The sequence below is a fragment of the Sparus aurata genome, chromosome 2 (genome assembly GCF_900880675.1).
Source record: "Sparus aurata chromosome 2, fSpaAur1.1, whole genome shotgun sequence".
Lineage (NCBI taxonomy): Eukaryota > Metazoa > Chordata > Actinopteri > Spariformes > Sparidae > Sparus > Sparus aurata.
This window is the reverse complement of record NC_044188.1, coordinates 27,140,172-27,161,681: the sequence shown is the minus strand read 5'-3', so window position 1 is coordinate 27,161,681 and position 21,510 is coordinate 27,140,172. Positions and strand designations below refer to the sequence as shown.

The following is a 21,510-nucleotide window of genomic DNA, read 5'->3' as shown; positions in this document are numbered from 1 at the left end:
AATCCTTCCTGACTTAATTCCTTGATTGCTTCATTCCTTGCTTCCCCCCTCCCTTGCCCGCTTCCCCACATGCAAAGGATTAAATTAAAGTTAGGGGCAGTTTAAATCAATACTTATGGTTGAAAAAGGCCTGTAGTGGCACGTGTTCATGCGCATGTAAGATAATTATACAGGTCACAGGCAAGGCAGCATGCAAGCAGGGAGAGAAAGCGGGTGGGAAGGAATCGAAGAAGGAATTAAGGAAGGAAGGAATACAGGGTGTTGGGGTGAGAAGATTGGAGAAGGTCCCAGCCTGTTTTCCAGGCTCAACCATGAGAGACAAATGTCTGAAATAATCAATTATAGGCCTACTCCCAACCCATCGTCCCTGATTAATGAATAATTAAAGCTGCTCAGTGCAAGGCTACCTAGCATAGATAATATAAGATTAACCAAGGGCCTATCAACATCATGTAAGGTTATGCAGACACAACGTCTCTCAATTTAGCCTAAAAGAGATTGAATAAACTTGTCACTGAGGGGTTAATAGCCTTCAATCTAAATCTAATATATTATCCAACTTTTCATTAGTGGAATAAAATTGACCACCTTTAATTGTTTGTTGCGTGTTCAGGGGGAATTAAGCTATGCCTTAATGAATATATCATTGTTACTGTTCTTCTACATTAGTTGTTCCCTATGATAAACACACAGGTAAAGTGATACCTGGGCCATACGTCACTAAATCTAGATTGCTTTCCCAATACATACATGTAAAGACTAAAAGAAACTGTGAATAATTCATACAGTTTATTTTCCTCTTTAGAATTTTTTTTTATCACCAGCCTTCAGTGTGGAATGTAGGCTATCCATCAAATTGCCACTACTGTGATGTGATGCAATTTTGGGACAAGCCAGTGCAGACTGGAGCCCGTCCTCATCATCCACACGAGCAACACTGCATAAAGAGACAGTGGCACCCTCAGACTGACAGACAGTCCTGCGAACCAACCTCCACATAACTGTAGACGTTTTCTTTTATTTCTTGTCTTTTTTTTTTTTTTTATTTATTTATTTTTATTCTTAAACACAAATTCGGATCTGGGGGATGGCTTTGCCCTTACGAGTCCGAGGCGGGACTGTAGGGCCACTTAAAACCGCTACCCCCGCCGGTACTTGTAGTGCGCCCCTCCTCGGCATGTCTCATGTTGACATGCGTAAAAAACTACACTTCCCCAAAGCTGTCACGGAGCGCTCCCGCCTGCCATTGGCTGCCCGCTCCAGCCGCAGCCCCAGAGAATGAATGAAATTGAAATAGCTGCTACATTACATGTACAATACCGGGCTCTGCAGTGTTGCATTCTATCATACTATATCAAAATGGCCACAGCGGTACAGAACCCCCTCAAATCGTAAGTACAACACGCTTCCTGAGCGTTTTGCGCCTTTTCTTTTTGTGCATGCTGTCAGTGCAATTTGAGAGCCTTAAAATTCCCTGATATTTCTCAGCATGGACACATCTATAGATGCAATGCATACAGCACAGATAGGGAGAGAGATAATGTCAGCGGATGCGATTAAGCCTTAAAGAAAAGTTCTATTTTTTAAGCTGACGCGGGGGGGGGAGGCGGTTCTGCTTATTTTATTATGGCATGAGGGGATTGTTGTGCGCTCCGATCGGATAATTATTTCCCTGAGCCAACAGCAGCGTGTGTGCAGGGATATGGAGGAATGCTGGAGGTAGATTTGGGTGACCCGGTATGTCCCTTGCCAGCGTAGCCAGCCAAGATCACGGTCAAAGCCAGGCTGGAGAGCGAGGCTGGCCGGGAGGCAGGGAGCTTAGATGGCTTTACAGTACCTGTGAGCACATTTTATATCCATTTTTATTTTTATTTTTTTTGGACAGAGAGGGGGGTAAACAGGTAGGCAGGATGGAGCTCGCTGCTCGGGGTTTTTGGGCTGCAGCGTTACCTCTACAGCCGGACCTCTCGGAGACAGGCTGCAGGCTGAGGTAAATACGCTGCTGCACGGCTCCAACTCCGAGACTTGCTTTCATCTCCAGCAGCGCCTGGAATCAAACCCAAAACAAAAACCAAAAAAAAAAAAAAAAAAAAACCCGCAATCATTTATTCTGGCATTCATTTTGTAACTTGTGGGTCTTTAAACGGGTGGACTTTCTCCCGTAACGATCCTCTTTGTGCAGCTTTTTTTGGGGGGGGTCTTTTTGTGAGTGTGTGTTTTTTTATTTTTTTTTTATTTATTTTTTTTCTGAGACTGGTTTCAGCGGAATGCAGACGCCTGCTGCCCGCCTGGGCTCCCGGCCAGAAAGGTGGCTGATGTGCGTCTGTCAGCGGGTACTCACACAGATCTAACCGAAAACACAACAACAACAAAATTCTTTTAAAAAAAACCATCACAAAGGCTCCATTATAAACACACAACCGTGGAGTGTTTGGGGCTCACAAAAGATCCAGCTTAGGCAGTTTGAAACAAAGAAAAGTCACAGACCTGTGTGCGATAACGGGGGCGCACAGCGGATGCTGCACAGGTTTCACCTGAGCGGGGATACAGACAGCCTGCCTGCCTGCCTGCCTGTCTGTCTGTCTGTCAGCCTCTCTGAGAGGCAGACACAGGCGACATTTCGTGCAATTCCGTGTACGACTGGCCCGTACGTGCCTGCTTTGAAGAGCACTTCACGGGAGAGAGGAGAACTGGAATGGCACTGGCTGGGAAACTGTGTGCTGCCCCGATTGACTGTGATGCTATTTGAGTTGTTTTGGCCAAATGCGTTTTTTACTCGTACCAAAGCACACGCCTCGAAAACAGAAAACTTAGCGGGCAAGATGAATTACGCCAAGCTATAATTACATTCTAATAGGATTCTATTCGGTAATGTTGTTGTGATGATGGCACAGGAAGGGACAGGTGGACGGGAGGGAGGTAATGTGGGACCTCTCCTCTCCTCTTCCCTCTCCTTACCTCCTCTCCTCTCCTCTCCTCTCCTCTCCTCTTCCCTTCCCTCCTCTCTTCTCCTCTCCTCTCCTCTCCTCTCCCCTTCCCTTCCCTCCTCTCCCCTCCTCTCCTCTCCTTCCTCTTCCTCTTCCTCTCCTCTCTCCTCTCCTCTCCTCAATGTGATGCTCACCCAAGCAGAGCCAAAGTGTGGCCGGATTGCTCCCAGAGGCCCTCACTGACACCATGTCGAGGGGATTAAATCGACTGATTTGCATGGGATATATACCGATGTGGTGCCAGGACTGAGAGGAGATGAGGTTGCGGTGGCAGGGAGAGAATAGGACGAGGGAAAGAGGAGAAGGAGCAGAAAGTGGGGGATTTACATTTTGAAAAAGAGGAGGCTCGGGGTGTGTAACTAATGAACTGCGGCGCCCAATTTTCCACGGTGGTCTTACGTTGAGGTTCAAGCGCTTGAAGTTAGACAAAAGAGGGAAGAGGAGACACTGGAACAAAGCAACAAAGTTGTATGAGAAAGTTAAAGGTGAATTCAATTTTCATACACAACGCAAGATTGTGTGATGGCATTTTCCCTTGGCTCACACACACACACACACACACACACATACACACACAAACAAAAACTATAAGGCTAATGAATAAATGATAATCAAGTCACAAAAATAAACTATTCATGGGGGAGCGTTGAGGACGAGCTCACAGCCTGAAGGGAAGGAGCTGCTCTGTAGTCTGGTGGTACGGCGGCGAGTACTCCTGTATCTCTTGGCACCCGGCAGCAAGGGTGGGTGTAGTCTGTTGGTATCCTGTGGACTCACCCCCTTCGACAGGATTGGGTCCTGCACGGATGCTGTCACACATCAGACTCTCCCAGCTATACAGAAACTGAAGGTATCTGTTGCACGGGGGCCGCGGAAATCAACGCTGCCTTTAAAGTCTCACCTGCTGTATGAATGCCTTCGCTTTGGAGTGCTGTTTTTAACTGCGTTCCATTTGCTGCGCTTTTGAAACAAGTCCTGGTAATTAGCATGTCCACAAACAAACTGTCTTACAAATTAGAGGCCAAACAACGGGCAGGAATTTTGTGCCGTTTTTGTCCCTGCTAATAGGCCGGCTGAGCGTGCACCAGTGACGATTGTTGCCCATCACCCAGCCGAGACTCGCTGTGTACAATGCAGTGTGATAACCGGTCTGTGTGTGCGCGTGTGCGTGTGGAAGTACAGTGGAGGGTTCATTTGTGTGCGATGAATCTACTGGGCATTTCTCTACCAGCCCTCTCTCTCTCTCTCTCTCTCTCTCCCTCTCTCCCTCCCTCCTCTGGATTAGAGACTAGTTTAATCTCTCTTTCTCTGCTTCTCCTCTCCTCTCCTCTTATTTCCTCTCTGTCCTCCCATCACCCCTGCTGCCCCGTCTCCCACGTTCCCTCCCTCCCTCTTCATCACTTTCTCCATCCATCACTCTTTCTCTCGCCCATCTCCCTTTTGTTCAGCCATTTCCTCCCTGTCTCGCTTCGCCATCTCTTTCTCTCTCCTTGTTGTTTTTTTGTTTTTTTTTTCCTTCCCATTTTCCCTCTTTTTCAGCCTCAAACCATCTGAGCCCTCCGAGTCGCTTACCCTCAACCACCCACCCCCTCCCCCCGCCCTCCACCCTCCACCACCCACCCCCTCCCCCCGCCCTCCACCCTCCACCCTGGTTCTTTACATTGTGAATCAAAGCATGCCACCACTTTGATATTCAGCAGAAAGTACTCTGAGGGAAATTCTCTGTGCATTTTTTTTTTTTTTTTTTTGCCAGATCCCCTTAAATCTTGTTGGAGAGCTTACTCTGAAGAGATCCTTTAGAGGGATTTAGTGTAGATTTGAACCATCCACTGGCAGAAAAGTCCACTCTTCATACCAAATGATACAACCTATCCCTTTGTGACACCGCATGGTGTTGTGTTGGCTAAAAACAAGGTATGAAAGTGCGACATTTTGGTCGCTTCCTGCCTATGAGTCAGGTGCAATTAAATTCAGTTAACAGCAGGAATTCGACTTTAGGGCAATCAATTTTAAAGACACAGGTGTCTGAATTTGTCGGTCGGCGTGGCGCATTTATTTCAGCAATATTCTTTGTGCTGGTTAGAGGGGGAGATGTAGATAATAGTGTGCCGTGGTATTGGCAGCAGTTGTGGCAGGGCCTATATAATATTATTTCTGCCCTGCCTGACTGAGCCGAGCTAAATGAGTTCCATGTAATAACCGGCTCTGTGTGCAAACAGCCCCACGTGACGGTTCAAACCACAGCCTGAGCATCCATTTCTAGATCTTTCTTTCTCTTTCAATCTCTCCCTTTCATTCCCTCACTCGCTCATTTGTGCGGTATCACTCGTGTAGATGGAGACGCGTACGCACACACACACACACACGCGCGCAGGGGCGCACGCACAAAATGGGAAACACACACAGCTGCACTCTCTCGTTGGCTTTCTTGCTCTCAGTTTTCTCTTTATTCGTATGGGAGTGAGCCTGGGGTCTGATGTTTTTTTAAGGGTGTTTCTTTTTTCGAGTTATTCCTTTCATCATCCCCTTATTTAGACTTTTCTATCTGTTTTACTTTGTCGTCTTTCCTTTTTTTCTTTTTGGCGAAGACAGGATGGAGAGGGAGACCGAGAGAAAGAGAGAGACATAGATAAAGTATTTTTAGCTCTATGACCTATTTCTCCAGTGCTACCTAACTGACTGTCAGTCAGCTCCACTGCTTTGGGACCTTGCGTGACTTCCAGCCGGGATATTTTGGAATTTGTAGTTTTTGTTTGGCTGCAACTTGTAGTCCAAAAGCAGAAGGTGTGGCGAGTGAAGGAGAGACTGAATAAACCAAAGAAACCTCTCCTCTCCTCTCCTCTCCTCTCCTCAGTGTTATTTCTCCTCTCTTGTCATTCCCCATTTATATTATTCCCAGTGTTTGTGCGTGTCCAGTGGATCCCTATCAGGAGTTGTCGAGGGTGGAGTCAACGCAAGCCAATGGCAGCTTCCCTCTGCAGCACTTTAATAAGGATGCAGACTGGGGGTGGGGGGTGGGGGGGTTGTGGGTACTAAGAAAATACACATCACGCGCCACACACACACACACACACACACACACACACACCAACACATGCACTCACACGAGCACACCCAGATACAGAGGTAGGGAATCCATCGCCATAATAAGAGGCCAAGTGCAGTGGTGATAAATCTCACCTGAAGGAGCTGTTCGGAGGCAGATTGCCTTACCCTGATGTACTGCCCTCAATACCCACTGCAGCTAGCTACGGGCTATATACACCCACACACATAGACCTGGAACGCATGCACACACAAATACAAATAGTCAGCATGCATAAATAGGTACGCACTAATGCGAGTGGCATGGATACGGAGGCAGAAACACACACAAAAACGAGAAAACATGCACACATACGTACACAGAGAGGCCCATGATTCACAGTTTTATAGTGACTCTACGATAACCACACCCAGTGGAAAACCAGGGACACACACACACACACACACACACACACACACACACACGCTTGCACACAAGCACAGGAAATGAAACGCAACTCTTCATTAAAATCACACCTAGCAGGCGACACAAACTTCTGATGGAAATGACATGATCTGTTGCACGGCTCTGCCTCTGTCTACCTTCCTCACTCTGCCTTTCTGTCTGTCAGATCTCTCGTCGTGTTCGAATATGCAAACAGTCAGCTGCAGTTACACACACACACACACACACACGTACACACACTCACACACGCATACACACACATGCGGAGAAGATGCGGTGCTGTGACAGCAATTCGAGGAAACTGACGTTTTCCAGCTGGTAGTGTGGCAGACGTCCGCTCCTTCACATACACTGCCACACTCGCACACACACACTCACACACACTCCTGTCTGTCCATCTGTCTGTCTGTCACTGTCAAACCGAGTGTGCGGCCTCTTTGTCTTTGTGACTGACATGCACTACACATACACACACACACACACACACACACACACACACACACACACACACAAAGGTATGCCTCAACCTGACACAGGAACAGGACTGCATTAGTGAGCATGTACTCCTGTGTGTGTGTGTGTGTGTGTGTTTTAAGGTCTCCCTCTTTATATTGTCAAACTAAATTCTCCAGGCAGAATCTCTGCTCGCTACTGCAACAGTACGCTACATACAACAGTATGTGTGTGTGTGTGTGTGTGTGTGTGTGTGTGTGTGTGCGCGTGTGAATGTGCAGCTTTCCCCCATATATTTTTGTACTCCGGCATATATATATAGGCCTGTATATATATAGCAAGCTTCAGAAGAACAGGAAAATGTGCTCAGATTGGGAGAAAAAAAAAGACAAATGATTTCGCTGAGAGAGTAAGAGAGAGAGAGAGAGAGAGAGAGAGAGAGGGAGGGAGAAGAAATTGAATCGAGGGTGGTGAGGATGGGGGGGAGGTGAAGGGGGGAGGAGGAGGAGGAGGAGGAAGGGTGAATTGGTAAGGGTGATATTGCATAGTTTAATCTGTTGAGTTCAGCCATGGCTTGGCTGGGGGGAGGGGAGGAACAGTACAGTAGTAGGCCGCCTGATATTAGTTCTCCACTGCGAGCGTGCACATACACACGCGCGCGCACACAAAGCTCTGTAGGCCAGACAACTGCAATGAGTGTGTGTGTGTGTGTGTGTGTGTGTGTGTATATATGTCTGTGTCTCGGTGTGAGTAACTGCACAGATGGACAATGGTGGATGAGACAGGTGTGTGGACCAGGTGTACAGGCTTGAGTCTGTAGGCACAAGTGTTTTTACAGGCTTAAAGCTAACCCATACGCACACACGCACACAGAGCCAACAGCCACAGTCTCAGCAGCGTTTGATAACAAACCTAAAGTGCAAATCGCTCCCATGCAATCTGCCCTCAGCCCTCATGAAGCCATTTACATGTGGACTACTTCATTTCCTTCCACTTTAATTACCTCATTTCACCCAGTTGGAAACCACTATCGAAATGAAATCCTTTGTTGGCGACGTCTTTTTTGTAATTGTGGACTCACTTTTATGATTTGCTCACATTTCTCATTGGCTTTTCCAATGATGTGATTTCACCTCTAGGGGGAGCCCTCTGTTTCTCTATCGGTTGGGGAACCAGCTAATTGGTGTGGTTAATTGCAGTGTAACCAGAAAAAATGCTGCCGGGAGAGTGTGTGTGTATGTGTGTTTTTTCTCAGTGTGGACACTGGACTGAGACTCAGTATGTGTTGAAGTGGACTGCCTCTGCTGGATGGGACTTGAGGGATCACCCAGGGATTCAGACAATAGGTTACCCAGGGTGGGCCTGGTGGGGTGGCTGCGCTTTTTAGGATGGCTGTATGTCTACTGCCTGGCAGGAGTGTGAGTTTGTACGTGTGTGCATGCTCCCAGTGTCACCAGTTTCGTCAGTGTTTTCATGGAGGCCTCTCCCTCCCTGCTGTTTGCTTAGTGCAGGCTGAGGCAGACAGTGCAATGTGGGCTTCAGATTCATACACACTCGCACACACACACACACACACACACACACACACACACACACACACCTACACTACATGCTCCAGGCATTCTACTTCCCTTTCTTTATCCAGTCTTAATTTGGTGTATCTTTGTCTGTGGCTACAGATGCATAATATTGTCTACATTATGTGTGCATGCATTTTTCTGTCAGTTATTATGTCCTACTTAAAGTTCACGTGCATGCATATGGTTGCATATTCTCTCAGTGAGTGTAGCAGGTCTATATTTATACATGCATGTGTCCTCTGTGTTGTTTTCGTGCCCTTGCACGGTGCGGGCCTGTGTGATTGTCATTTCCGTCATGTCTGCCTGGACATTTTTGGTAGTCAGCTCCGGTTTGTTGGAGAACTGGCACTGTGCCAGCTAATTCCTGAAGCTGCTAGTATTTCTCTCTGCGCTTGTGAGTCCGTGTGCATCCATAAGCGTAAAAAAAATATAGTCTCGCTGGAATTAACCTGAATCACAAAAACAATCTTGTATATTACAAAAAAGGGAATGATTGGAGAATTAGTTTTCCTGCTGAGTGAGGCTTGTATACACCCGTCGCTTGTGTATGTGTTGGTGCAGACTCAGGTTTCCTCTTTACTTCATCGGCTGTGTGGTTTGATGATGGGCAGTTTGGCTTCTCTGTGCTTCTCCCTGTGGTCTGTGTTTTCAGCAACTGCTTGGTTGATTGGACCACAGTGGCCACAGGCCAGAGGGAGATTTCCTCCTCTGCTTGGAGGAGAATCCTCTGTGTTAACTGAGCCTTTCCTTCTTGGCTATGATAAAGAAATACATTTTTTGGGGGAATACCCTTGTTGTCTTTGTGGCTGAGAGTTAGATAAGAAGAGCCATACCTCTCTGATATCTGTACAGTAAAAATGAAGTTAATGCCAGGAGACTGTTTGCTTTGTTTAGCTTAGTGAAAATATTAGAAGAAACAGGAAACAGCTAGGCCTAGCTATGTACAGTTCCTTGTGAAGATTAAATACACAAAATATTTAATGTTAATAAGTCAGCTTTCAAGCTGCTGGTTGGCTTATTATTACCTGTGCACCTGATATCTTGCGCGAAATACAGGCTCGACATCCGACACATCCTGTCATTTATCCAGATGCTGTGCGTTCCACAGTAACAGGACGCTATTCCTCTTTCTCACTGTGATTGATGGTTAACGAATGTGTAAATACTACGAACACTATTATCTTGCTTAGCCTTCCTAGCTAACGTGTATAACGCATTGAAGGTGCCGCAGGTTTGTCAGTTACAATGATGAGGATAGGCAGAGCCTGGCTAACTGTTTCCACTCATTTTGATTCTTTATGCTATGCTAAACCAACAGCTAACAGTCTCCTACTAACAGAAGCTGTGTCTTTAGCATTGAGACGTCGCAGTGGTGTCAACCTCTTCGGCAAAAAGCAAATATGCATATCTGCGGCCATGTTGTACTGTTACTTTGAGTCTGTGCTACGCTGCCACATGTTGGTTACAATTTTACCAGCGTGTAGCTAACACTTTAACTTCATGGCCTACGTTTTGCCAGGATACGTGGCTTGTGATGCGCTCAGCACCAGTTTTTGTTTTACTGTGAGTTTTTTAAAGCACTCTCTGTGTTTCACTGGCAGGTCCGTGAGGTAGTAACAAGTTACTGAATTAGGTAAAGGTTGGTTTCTCTGCTAGTCAGGTTTACTATTCTTCTTCTGGCCAGTACACTGAGACACAACATTTGGGGGAATGTTTGCTCATGGCGCTTTTCTTCTCTGTTGCCGCCCCCTCGATGTGATTAATGAGTCAAATCCTAAGAGCTGAAGATTATTATTTTACAAATGGATATTGAGAGTCTGATTTTCTCTGATAGCTAGTTGCCGCTGAATTAGGGGTTTCAGAGTTTAGTGAGATTTGTCTGCAGCTCTGTTTTAAACAACAGCCGGCCTTGAGGTGTTATCAGCGAGCCTCGTCTTTTCACAGGTCAGCCTGCTCTGTTACGGTGGTGCTTCTTCTCTCTTTGTGCACCTTCTCTGTCTCACTTTTTGTCCCCTTTTCTCCTCATCCCCTTCCCTTGCTGTCTTGAATTTTGCCTCTCCCTCTGTAGATGCCACTTTCTCCGTTCCCCTCGTCGCTCCTCTGCCCACCGTGTTCTTCCTTCTCCTTTTTTCTTCAAGTGTCGCCTCCCAACTTTCTCTTTGCGCATCTCCCCCTCAACTGCCGACTCGAGTGCCTCGGCTCTTCTCCCCGTACGAGCCACCAAACCGGCACACAGTCATACGGCTCTCCTATCACAACATAATGAGATTGGGAGCACCCAAATTGAAAGAAGCCATTTTCTACAGCTGTCAACTTATTATCGAGGGGGGACCGACTTATTCCAGTACCTTTAAAGGCAGCTGAGGAGAGAAGGATGGAGGTGATGGAGGGATGGAAGGGAGTGGGTTTGAAGTGAGAGGGGTGCTGAGGGAGGGGATGGAGAGGGAGCTCAGGGGTGAGCTGTTTTACATTTTGAATGTTTTCTTTTTTTTTTTCCACAGAGTCTATTTCTCTCTGGTATTCCAGTTTGGTCACTAGTGCGGCCTTGGAGTCGAAGTCTTTTATTCACCATGTTCCTCTCAAAATATTAAAAAGCAGCACGTACAGCTTTCTGCACCTGTGTTTTTCTTGAATGTATGTGAGTGTTCGAGCAGCTCTCAGATTGTGAGTGTTTATCCTCCCTCTTCATGACTATTTATATGCAAACAGTAGGTATACTTGTGTCTGAGGACGACCGCTGTCTTTGTGCTTTGGCCAGCTATCCTCAGGTACAAACTCTAATTTAAAATTCAAGCATTTGGCTGTCGCTTTTATCCGCCAAAACTCAGGTGAGTGGTGTCTGACTGGTTGTGTGGATGTGACCTGCCATTCGCCATTTTTTTTAAGCTACAACGAGAATCACTGGCACAGATCTACAGCAAAGTGAAACCAAGCGAGGAATAATTTCTGGTGGTGACGCACTTCCATCGAGGCCATAAAATACTAGAACGGTCACAGCCGATAGTTGGCGCTGAGCTGTACAGAATCATGTTCTCTTCAAGGAGCTCATTCCCAATGACACGTTAACGGACGCGAGCACGCCATGCCCCACATATTGACGCCCCAATCACATCCTTTAAATGTCACACGTCCGGCGGTGGCCCGCGAGGTTGCAGAACTGGTTTAGGAGGTTTTGAAGATGCCACGCACAAGCTGTCAGACCTCACCAGCGTCTGCAGGGTCTGATGGTAGAGCTGAATTTGTCCTTATTTTCAACCTGGACAGTTGATTCTGCTCGACATTTTCACAAGAGCCCTCTCAAATCAGCTTCAGTCCATTTTAAGGGCTTTAATCTGTAAATATTCTTTTTATGTGAGTGTCTTGTCAAAGAGTCACCTCTTTTTCAAAACTAATTTTTTGCCTCTATTGAAAGATGATCATCAGTTCTGTTTGTACCTTCACAGTGTGTCGTAGTGTGTTGTTGCGGCAGTTTTAAATAATTACCTCCGCCAAGGTGGCTTTCAGTCCCGTGAAGTTTGTTTGCTTTCTGCGTGTTAATTACAAGATATCTTAAAAAACCAATTTAGCAGATTTCAGTTAAATATGGCAAAAGTTTTGGCATTTGGCCAAGGAAGAAGTGAATAGATATTGGTGCAGCGCTAATGTGGGATTCAGGTATTTGATGACTCTTTTTCTCCTGGATGGCTGTGGCTCAAGACAAACCCTTCAGTTAGCAGGTGTCCAGTCCAAAATCTAGCCCATTTTTCTTACAACCAAAAGGCTCTAAAAAGTTATTTTGTGTTATTGTCATTGTTTGCCTGATTATTTTAGTTGTAGCCTGTTTAAAACTTGCAGGACTTTTAGTTTTAATAGCTTCGTTGTCAGATGCATTTAGGCTTGTGGCCTTCATCAGGAGGCAGTTGTAGCCTATTTAAAGGGGAGCCCTATAATTAGGTGCAGGGATTGAATATGTTTAAAAAGCTATATGATTCTTGTGTTGCATTATGGGTAACGGTAGGCAGGCAGGTTTTGACAGTGAAGAAGCATGAGTGGAATAAAAGCACAATATCTCTAGTTCCGATGCATCGATTGTGATACTTTTTTAGAAACCGCCCGTTGTTACAATGTTATAGTGAGTGCAACTCTTTTAACATACACCACCATAATCAATAAACACATTGTACAGTTTTGCGACCACATTTTGAGTCCACATACTCCGAGCGTTCCTGCAAAACGGATCAATCTATTAATCGCTAACACCTTTTAGCGGCTGCACAGAACGAAGCCAACAATTCTTTATCAGCAGCCGCACTGCACTGTTGTTCTGCGGCTGCTGTTGGCCCAGCGCTGTGGCTCCGTGTGTGTGTACGTGCACATAGCTGTAGTTTCGTGTGTCCTGTATCCACCGTCTGTATAGCAGAGTGACCTTGATGTCTGCACTCAGCAGGAGGACACTAGAGAGGAGTGATTAACAGGAGAGAGACAAAGAGAAGGGAGAGGAGCGCAAAGAAATATGAAAATTAACAAAAAAGAGGAAGGGCAGCAGAGTGTGAAAGTTAAGCATGCAACAAGAAAAGGGAAAAAAAGAGCGAAAGAGTGACGGGAAGATGTTGGAAAAGAATGAAAAGTGGAGAGGCAGAAAGTAGGGTGGAGTGGAGTGACTCACCACACATCACTTGTTTTTTTTTCTTCTTCTTCTTCTTCTTCTTCTTCTTCCCCCTACAGGCAATCTGGAGGTGCAGTCATCAAGAACAGGTAAGAGGGAGGATGAGAGACGGGCGAGAGGAGGGAGGGGGTATGAAGGGAGGGAGGGGGTATGAAGGGAGGGAGGGAGGGAGGGAGGGAGGAACAAAGAGAGGAATATTGCACTGAATGGTAATCAAACTCACACTTGTACAGGTGTGAAGATAGAGTGCATAGATTGTCGTCACGGTGGAAAATGTGTTACAGTGCTGCATGTGTGTGAGTGTGTGCGTGAGCAGTGCGTAGTTGCCAGCTCATCTGCTGTGACCTAGGTTAATAGGACTGTGCATCTCCACGGCTCGCCTACACACACACACACACACACACACACGCACGCACGCACACACGCACACACACGCACACACACACACACACACACACACACACAACCGGCCATGACTGTCCACTTGCTGCCCCTTTTGACCTACACACATGCACATACCTTCAGAGATGTGCGCAGCTTGAAGCTTGCAGACGCACACACAATATTTGCCCTACACCTGTCCATGAAAGTCCAATTTAACACGTGGAAACACACGTAAACACGCACACACACATGCAGAGCTTCTGGCATCCCGTTGCCCCCGCTAACGTTGGATTCCCCTCCTTGTCCTCCACCTTTGACCCCCACACGCCCTCACTCTATCTCCTCTCCCTCCTCCTCCTCCTCCTCCTCCCCTCTCTCCTCTCCCAGTCTTGGTGAGGAGTTCTATAAGGAGGCCATCGAACACTGCCGCAGCTACAATGCCCGCCTGTGCGCCGAGCGCTCCATGCGTCTCCCCTTCCTGGATTCCCAGACCGGCGTGGCCCAGAGCAACTGCTACATCTGGATGGAGAAGAATCACCGTGGACCAGGTGTGTGTCTGTGTGTGTGTGTGTGTGTGTGTGTGTGTGTGTGTGTGTGTGTGTTATTTGATTGATACCTGTGCAGAGTAAAGTGGAGAGTTGCTGGCTGAAGCTTGAGGAGCACTCCAGAGCACTCCTCTTTGTTGGTGTGTGTATTGTGTTTACCAGCTGTTATGATACACAAATGATTCTCTCCAGTTATTTGTCCCGCGGCTTTCTTCCTTCCTCCACTCTGCTTGTTTCTGTCTCTCGTTCCTTCCTCTCTCCTATCCCTCATTTCCAGGCCTCCTACCTTTCACACCTCAACTTTTTTTTTGCTCCTTTCCCCAAAGGGTGTTTCCTCATCGCTTTCTCTTTCTCTGTAACATCAGTGTATTTTGGCAGCGAATCAGACACCCCTGTAGGCAATGATACGCCGCTGGCACAAAGTATTCCAGAGAGAGTGCACTTTGTGTGTGTGTGTGTGTGTGTGTGTGTGTGTGTGTTAACGATTTGAGTTTGTAGGCTTTGCCTGGTGTCTGCCAGTCTAGTTCTTTTGTTTGTTATTTAGCAAGTTTTAAGTTTGAACTTGATTTTCATAGAATAGTGTTGAATTAAATCAAAAGCTGAATTGATTTCGCACCAATTTACAATTCGAGGTTTATATTTAAGTGGTTTGTTAACTTAAGTGTTTTTTTATTTAATGGCTAATTATTCATCAGTGACAATGAGAAAGTAGTTTATACTTAAAAAATGTATAAATCATGACACATTTTTACCATGAGACCACGGTTACTTATATTTTTAGCCATGCTACAGTCAGTCAATTATCCGATGGATTAAGATTTTTTGCACAGATCATGGTCCTCAGAGGATGAATTATATATTTTACTATAGGTCCATCTACAGTATAGGTTGGCATTTTTGGCTCAAAATGTCTCGACAACTGTTGAATGAATTGCCATTAAATTTGATTCAGATATTCACAACCCCCTCAGGATGATATGGAATAACTTTCATGCTCTGCTGTACTTTGTATTCAGTGCTAATTAGCAAATTAGCATTCTAACACATTGAACCAAGATGTGTAAGCATATAGGTCGAAGCACTGCTGTGCCTAATACAGTGGAGCTGTGGACTCTTTACAAATGTAGTTTGATAATGCAAAACACCAAAATTAGTCAAACAAAATAAAGAAAACATAGACAAACTTCACGCTAATATTCTAGCATGTAAGACTCATTTATGCAACCATCCGCTTCTGAATAAGATTCAAGATACAGGATTCGAGATAAAAGTGTCATGGTCATCATTCAACATGAGATTGTCAGTTGTCTGTTCTGGTTTCTAAGCTATACACAAAACGACACAAACCTGATAGACTAATTAATAAATGATTATCAAGTCAAAAAATTAACTATTCCTGGCGGTGTGTGGAAGATGTCTTCATCTAGCCATGCACTAGTGAATGTATGAATCATGGTAGTGTTCCTCTGTGTTTCAGGTCATGCTCCAGGTCAGTTGTACACATATCCCGCTCGTTGCTGGCGCAAGAAGAGACGGCTAAACATCCTGGAGGACCCGCGGCTCGTACCGATCGAGTTCAAGATTGGTAATTAAGGAGTCATTTTAATAACTGACAGAAAAAAGACAGAATTTCAAAATCGGTGCATCAACGGGTTGCAAATTGCCCATAGTAAATGCTCATAGCAAACTGATGCTGACCATTAACTTTGAGCCCCTTAACGGACCATTTTAATTCCCCTTATGTAGCCCTAAGGTTGGAAAAAATCTAGAAAGTGCCATTAAGTGTTAAATAACTTTAACACTTTATGGCCCATGGCTGTTCATGGCTCTGTGTCATCACTGAGCTTTGTGTTTGTATCATAATTAAAAAGAGAGATACTCCCCAGCAGGTGGGTTACATGACGAGCAAATGTCTGTAACTAAAATGTGGACGCCACAAGCAACACACATTCATGTGATATTTTGGACAACTTTCAGATGATCACTTCAGCGCGTGTACACCGCAGAAGATGAAGTGCCTGTGCCGTCACGAACCAGCCAAATTTTGTTTCCTCGGGGCACTGTCAGCTCAACTGAGCATGTCAGCATGACTGTGAGATCTCTGTTGTTTTCTGATTGTAATTGTCTCATTCTCCAGACTACGAAGCCTCTCTAAAGAAGGAGGGGGGCATCCCAGACGGTCCTGTGTTGGAGTCGCTGCTCGCGGGGGAAACCCTGGACAAGAAGGTAGAAACCAAGGAAGAAGAGCCAATGAGCGAGTGTCAGGTGAGACTCTCTTCCTTCCTTCTCTCATTTTCTCTCTCGCCGTTCTCTGCCTTGTTCTTGTTGTTTTCGTCCTATGTCAGGCTGTCTATCTCTTTTTTATCTAGCTGTATTACCGTCTGTGTTTGTGTTTCTTTGTCTGTCTCTGCCTTTGTCTCTCTCGGAGTGTGTGTTTTGGCAGTGACACGGGCTCCCGCGGCTCTGACAACTCCCTCCTGGCACCGAGTGTGTGCGTGCTTGTGATTGTGTGTGATTGCACCGCAGCCAGTCGTGGTCGTTTAACAGGAATTCCACTCACGTGTTTTACAGATCAACCTTGTTAATAACTATTTGAAGGACATTTGAGGGAAGTCGATCCTCTGTGCAGCAAGTTTCACTCGGCAACTTCTGAGCGAAAAGTTAATGCCCATCTGCCTGTAGTATTTCACCAGCTAGGGGCAGCAGCTCTTGAATTCAGATGGACAGCTAATCAATCTGCAGTTGAGTGGATGGCCCTCACAGTGGCCCTTTGAGAGCTCGTAAGTTTAGGGCCTCTAATCCAGGGCTTCCCCTGACACAGGCACAGCTGGAGGCTCACCCAGGCAGGCGTCACTTCAACACTCTGCCCCTTCATGGCTCCATGTGCACACTTTACGCTTCCCTTATTAGTTTTGCTTTCCGCTATTGACAACAAATGCTAATGGCCTCTTGTCTTATAGAGGCAGTCCACCAATGTTACACACAACGTCCAGTTTTCAGTATGTTGAAGTTGAATTGCTTGTTCCAATGAAATGGTAACACTTTTGGCTCTATTTAGATGTAATGGTTCCTGTCTTAATGTTGCTTCCTGCACCGGGATTAAGCAAACAGTTGACTACCAACTGGTCCATGCAAAAGAGGATGTAAACAAGGTGAAAAAGGAAACCAACCAATCTGTCTAACAGTCCATCTGTCTCGCTGTGTATCCCAACCATAGAAGCTGCTGGTCGGGGATTTCCCTCATGAGCTGGAGGTGGATGAGATGGAGGAAGACGTCCCGAAGCGCAAGAACCGTACCAAAGCACGGGTAAGACATCGCTGGCATTTCATAATTCATCTCATTTGGTTTTTTTTCCTGGGTTAGTTTATACTGAACTAACAAGCCATGAAAGGAGCTGTTAGGCTGTCAGTGTAGAAGAGTGAAGCGAGGGAAGACAAAGTCTGCAAACTGCAGTCAAACCGAACGTGTTGACGGACTGTTGGAACGTGAACGTGTTGAGGGGTGTCGCGGCTGGTGTGATCCCATCGCAAGATGATCACATACATTATAAAATGAGGGACGCCATGAATTATTCTGATATACAAGACTTAGAGGGAATATGCTACATGTGTGCAGCCCATATCAGTCCTCCAGAGGCGGATCAGCGCCGGAGCGAAATTTCCCCCCTCTCCGCATCTGAAACTTTCACACAGAGGAGGGTGCGGAGAATTGGCGCAGGATCCCCGCATGCAAACGGCAGTGTGAAAGAGGCTAGTGCAGTGTAAGAGTCCTGTGTTAATTAAAATTGATTAATTTTGCATTTAAATAAATGTCTTGTTTTCCTAATCCCTGGTCTGAGGATAGGATAGGTGACAATGTTTTGTGTTCCAAAAAGTGAGTTAGATTTATACATCAGGAATTATTTTGTGTTTTTCTGAATCTATAGTGAAATGCCATCTGACAAACCAACAACTATCATGGGGAATAAATGCAAATGGATCCAGAGATTTCAATCATACCTTTTTTTTTTTTTTTTACTACTTTGATTAGATCAGACAGGTTTTTTTCCTCCCCTCTTTTTGGGCATCCTATGGGAAGATAATCAAGTGTTAACAATGTATTCTGAAAGTCGGCACACACACACATACACATGCTCACACACAGACACCAGGGTTGCTAATTGGAGCTGTTGCTCCCCTGCTAGGTGTCATCAGCCCCCTCCTGCTGGAAGTGGAGCTTTACACTGAGAGCAGATGATTAGAATGCAAACGTGTGTGCATGTGTGTGTGTGTGTGTGTAGTGAGTGAGGATTTTGCTGTTACGCTCTTTTTATTGTGTGGGGAAGTTTAAACTTTTTGTGTCTAGCATACAATATGTACATGATTTCTCACAAGTGTGTGTGTGTGTGTGTGTGTGTGTGTGTGTGTGCGTTTGTGGTCTCGGTAGGCCTATGGTGTCGGCGGCATGAGGAAGAGACAAGAGCCGCCTGCCATTGAAGACAGAGACAAGCCTTACGTCTGTGACAGTGAGCAATGCAACTTTATGTCTTTATTTCTTTTTGTCCTTAGACCTTGAGTCTCAACTTACACCAACTTACCAATTTTCTACACTGTGTGTGTGTGTTGTGTGTGTGTGTCTGTGTGTTACAGTCTGTGGAAAGCGCTATAAGAACCGCCCAGGGCTGAGTTACCACTACACTCACACACACCTGGCAGATGAGGAGGGGGAAGAAGACTCTGAGCGACACACACTACCCTTCCAGCGCAAGAACAACCACAAGCGTGAGTCTGCTGTCTGAATGTTAAACGTACCTGTAGCGATCCAGCTGTCCATCGTCATCCATTATTTACTTCTTCCTGGGTCCTTGGGTACAGAACAATAGTCAAAACTATAGTTTAAGTTTTGCAGTTTTGGGGTCATTTCAACAATCCTTAAAAATCAGAACATTATCAAGAACTATTGATTGTCCTGGACTTCCTCCTGCAGCATTATGGACAGTAACAGTGCTGACTGAGCCAAATCCAAAGTGTGCACTTGTGTGGGTGAAGGATAAGATTTCTCCCTATGGAGAAATGGGTTTAGCTGATTTCTCCAGCTCTCACTGATTCCCCTTTCAGACTGATGCAGTGAAGCAGGGTTGGACTGAGACTGTGGTCAATTAAAGTGGGCCATCATAATCATCCCAATTGGCTTCATGAACCAACTCTTGGCCAGGGTTAAATGAGGGTCAGATGTTGGCTGTGGGGACCCAAAAAGTCTAAAAAAAAGTGTTTTCAGGTAATGGCATCATTAATAACTTTTACAAGTTTAACGTTGTTAAAGTTTACAACATTACTTCACACAAACGGCCCCCCCCCCCCACCGCCAAACAACCTGGCGACTAATTGATGCAGTGCCTGTGTTGGTCTAAATTAGGCCTAAAACTGGCTATACTTTTTTGTTTTTACTCAGTCATATCAGAATATGTGACTCTAAGTCTATTGAAGGTTACATATGACACCACCACATTTATATGGTTGCCCCAAGGCTAACTTAGCCCAAGGGTAATTTTACCTTTTTCTACAACGTAGCATTTAGCCTTCCATTGTGTGGGCTGCTGTAGCCCAGGGCTAAAGACACAGTCAGACCTCATGTATTAAAGGTCAGACAGACCTGTAGGCACCAACAAGCACAGGGAATCATATAGAAAAGAAATATATATATATAGAAATATTTGAATAAAATGAAATAGATAAAGAAATCCATAAATAAATCTATCCATCATCACCTCTCTGAGTTAATGTAGCACTTCAGACAGTTTCAACAGCTGTGGCACAGATACATCAGCTCTTTAATCAACACTCATCAGCTCCAAATAGCTGTCAGTGAACAAACACCAGTCATACACTCTGGGAAATTTTCCAGCGCACTCTACATTTATTTTTCTACTTCTGCTGTATGTACCTTTCAATTTACAGCACGCAGTATGGCTGCAGCCATCAACAGCTTAATGAGTATCCATTAATGTGCTGGTCCAGCATATCAAGAGCTAGTAATGAAGACCCATGGCATTGCTTGCTAATGCCTCCAGCATTTCTTGCCAGACAATCTAGGTATGTATGTAGATGAGGGGAAGCAGGAGCATAGATGTTTCTGTGCAAACAAAACACTGGTATTTTTAGCCATGCAAGGTGCATGGTTCTGTGAAAGGTGATGCTGGTAGGTTGGTCAGTTCACCGTTTTGGTCCAGACGGAAATATTTCAACAAAAATTTGAATGGATTGGCATGAAATTTGGTATAAGCATTCACCTTTGACTCAGGTTCAATTGCAGTCACTTTGAGTTTTCCTCTAGCACCATCATCAAATCAAAATTGCAGTTTGTACAGTGCTTTAGTTTATCACCAAATACCTATAAAACTAATGTGATTTCCATCTGCCTCAGCTCTACTTTATGTTTAGTGCTAATTAGCAAATGTTTTAGTGTGTCCTATATGAAGCAAGGCAGAAAATAAAAGTGTGGAGGTTGAAGTGTTGCATGTTGGTGCAGTTTTTATTTGCCCTTTTTAATTAACTGTAACCACAGTCTTTCCCTAACTATTTCCCTGTTTTAACCCTTAGCACACTTACCAATAGTTTATTTGAGAGTTTAGAAAAACATATGCATTGTCGTCAACACTTTAGCTAACTTCCTGTATGTTTTGTAGTTACTAATCCCCTCACTCGTCTCTATGTCACTGAATGGATGAAGAGCAGTAATTGCCAGACATTATTTGGGGGTCAGAGTACAATAGGTTTCACACTGTGTCTTGAACCCTCTGCTTTAGCTACAGAGTGAGGCATCTCACCTCGGTTCAATCCTTGGTGAGAGTTGCAGATACGCATTCTTTAACAGGCAGGATGTAGCCAATGTAGGTAGTGTGATCTAAAATAACGCTGCTACAGCAGTAAGTCTGCTGACTGACTGGAGTGTACATATTTTAGATATATATATTTATGTAACGGCTGTTACATTGTAACGCACATAAGTTATGAAAGTAAACGCTTGACTACAAACCAGGTGTTTCAGGCAGTGCAGGAGCAGGGTTTTCTGTGGGAGAAAGTCCCACTCCCTTTAGCTTGGACTATGGGCTTTTTCACTTTGCAGACCTCTAAAATGCACACAAATGCTGCATAACCCAATAAAATTTACATTTATTTCAGTAAGAATATATCACTTACAGAAGCTTTAATTGTAATACATAATTTTGCAGAATCATCCAATATCAACAATTTATAGCGAAGAGGTTTGCCCCATGAGGTGCATGAAGAGTGCCATCGCCTTATGAAGGAAGAGTACAATCTTCAAAGTTACCATTTTATAGACGATCAGTATTCAATAAGTTTTTTTTCCTCTGTTCATGATGCCTCTATTCACTCCATTTGGATGCTCCATAAGGTGTTGTATATAAACCGTGTCTTGGCACAA

General features: G+C 45.1%; 1 protein-coding gene across 1 annotated transcript in view; it reads left to right on the top strand.

The window, feature by feature from the left end:
• Window positions 1–1,184: 1,184 nt before the first annotated feature.
• dpf1 (double PHD fingers 1) overlaps window positions 1,185–21,510 on the top strand; it is a 45,149-nt gene continuing 24,823 nt past the window's right edge. The window contains 9 exon segments of the mRNA XM_030391688.1: window positions 1,185–1,199; window positions 1,201–1,391; window positions 13,215–13,244; window positions 13,927–14,087; window positions 15,562–15,669; window positions 16,222–16,349; window positions 17,302–17,391; window positions 18,511–18,589; window positions 18,714–18,845. Of these exon segments, the coding sequence (XP_030247548.1) occupies window positions 1,185–1,199; window positions 1,201–1,391; window positions 13,215–13,244; window positions 13,927–14,087; window positions 15,562–15,669; window positions 16,222–16,349; window positions 17,302–17,391; window positions 18,511–18,589; window positions 18,714–18,845 (934 nt within the window).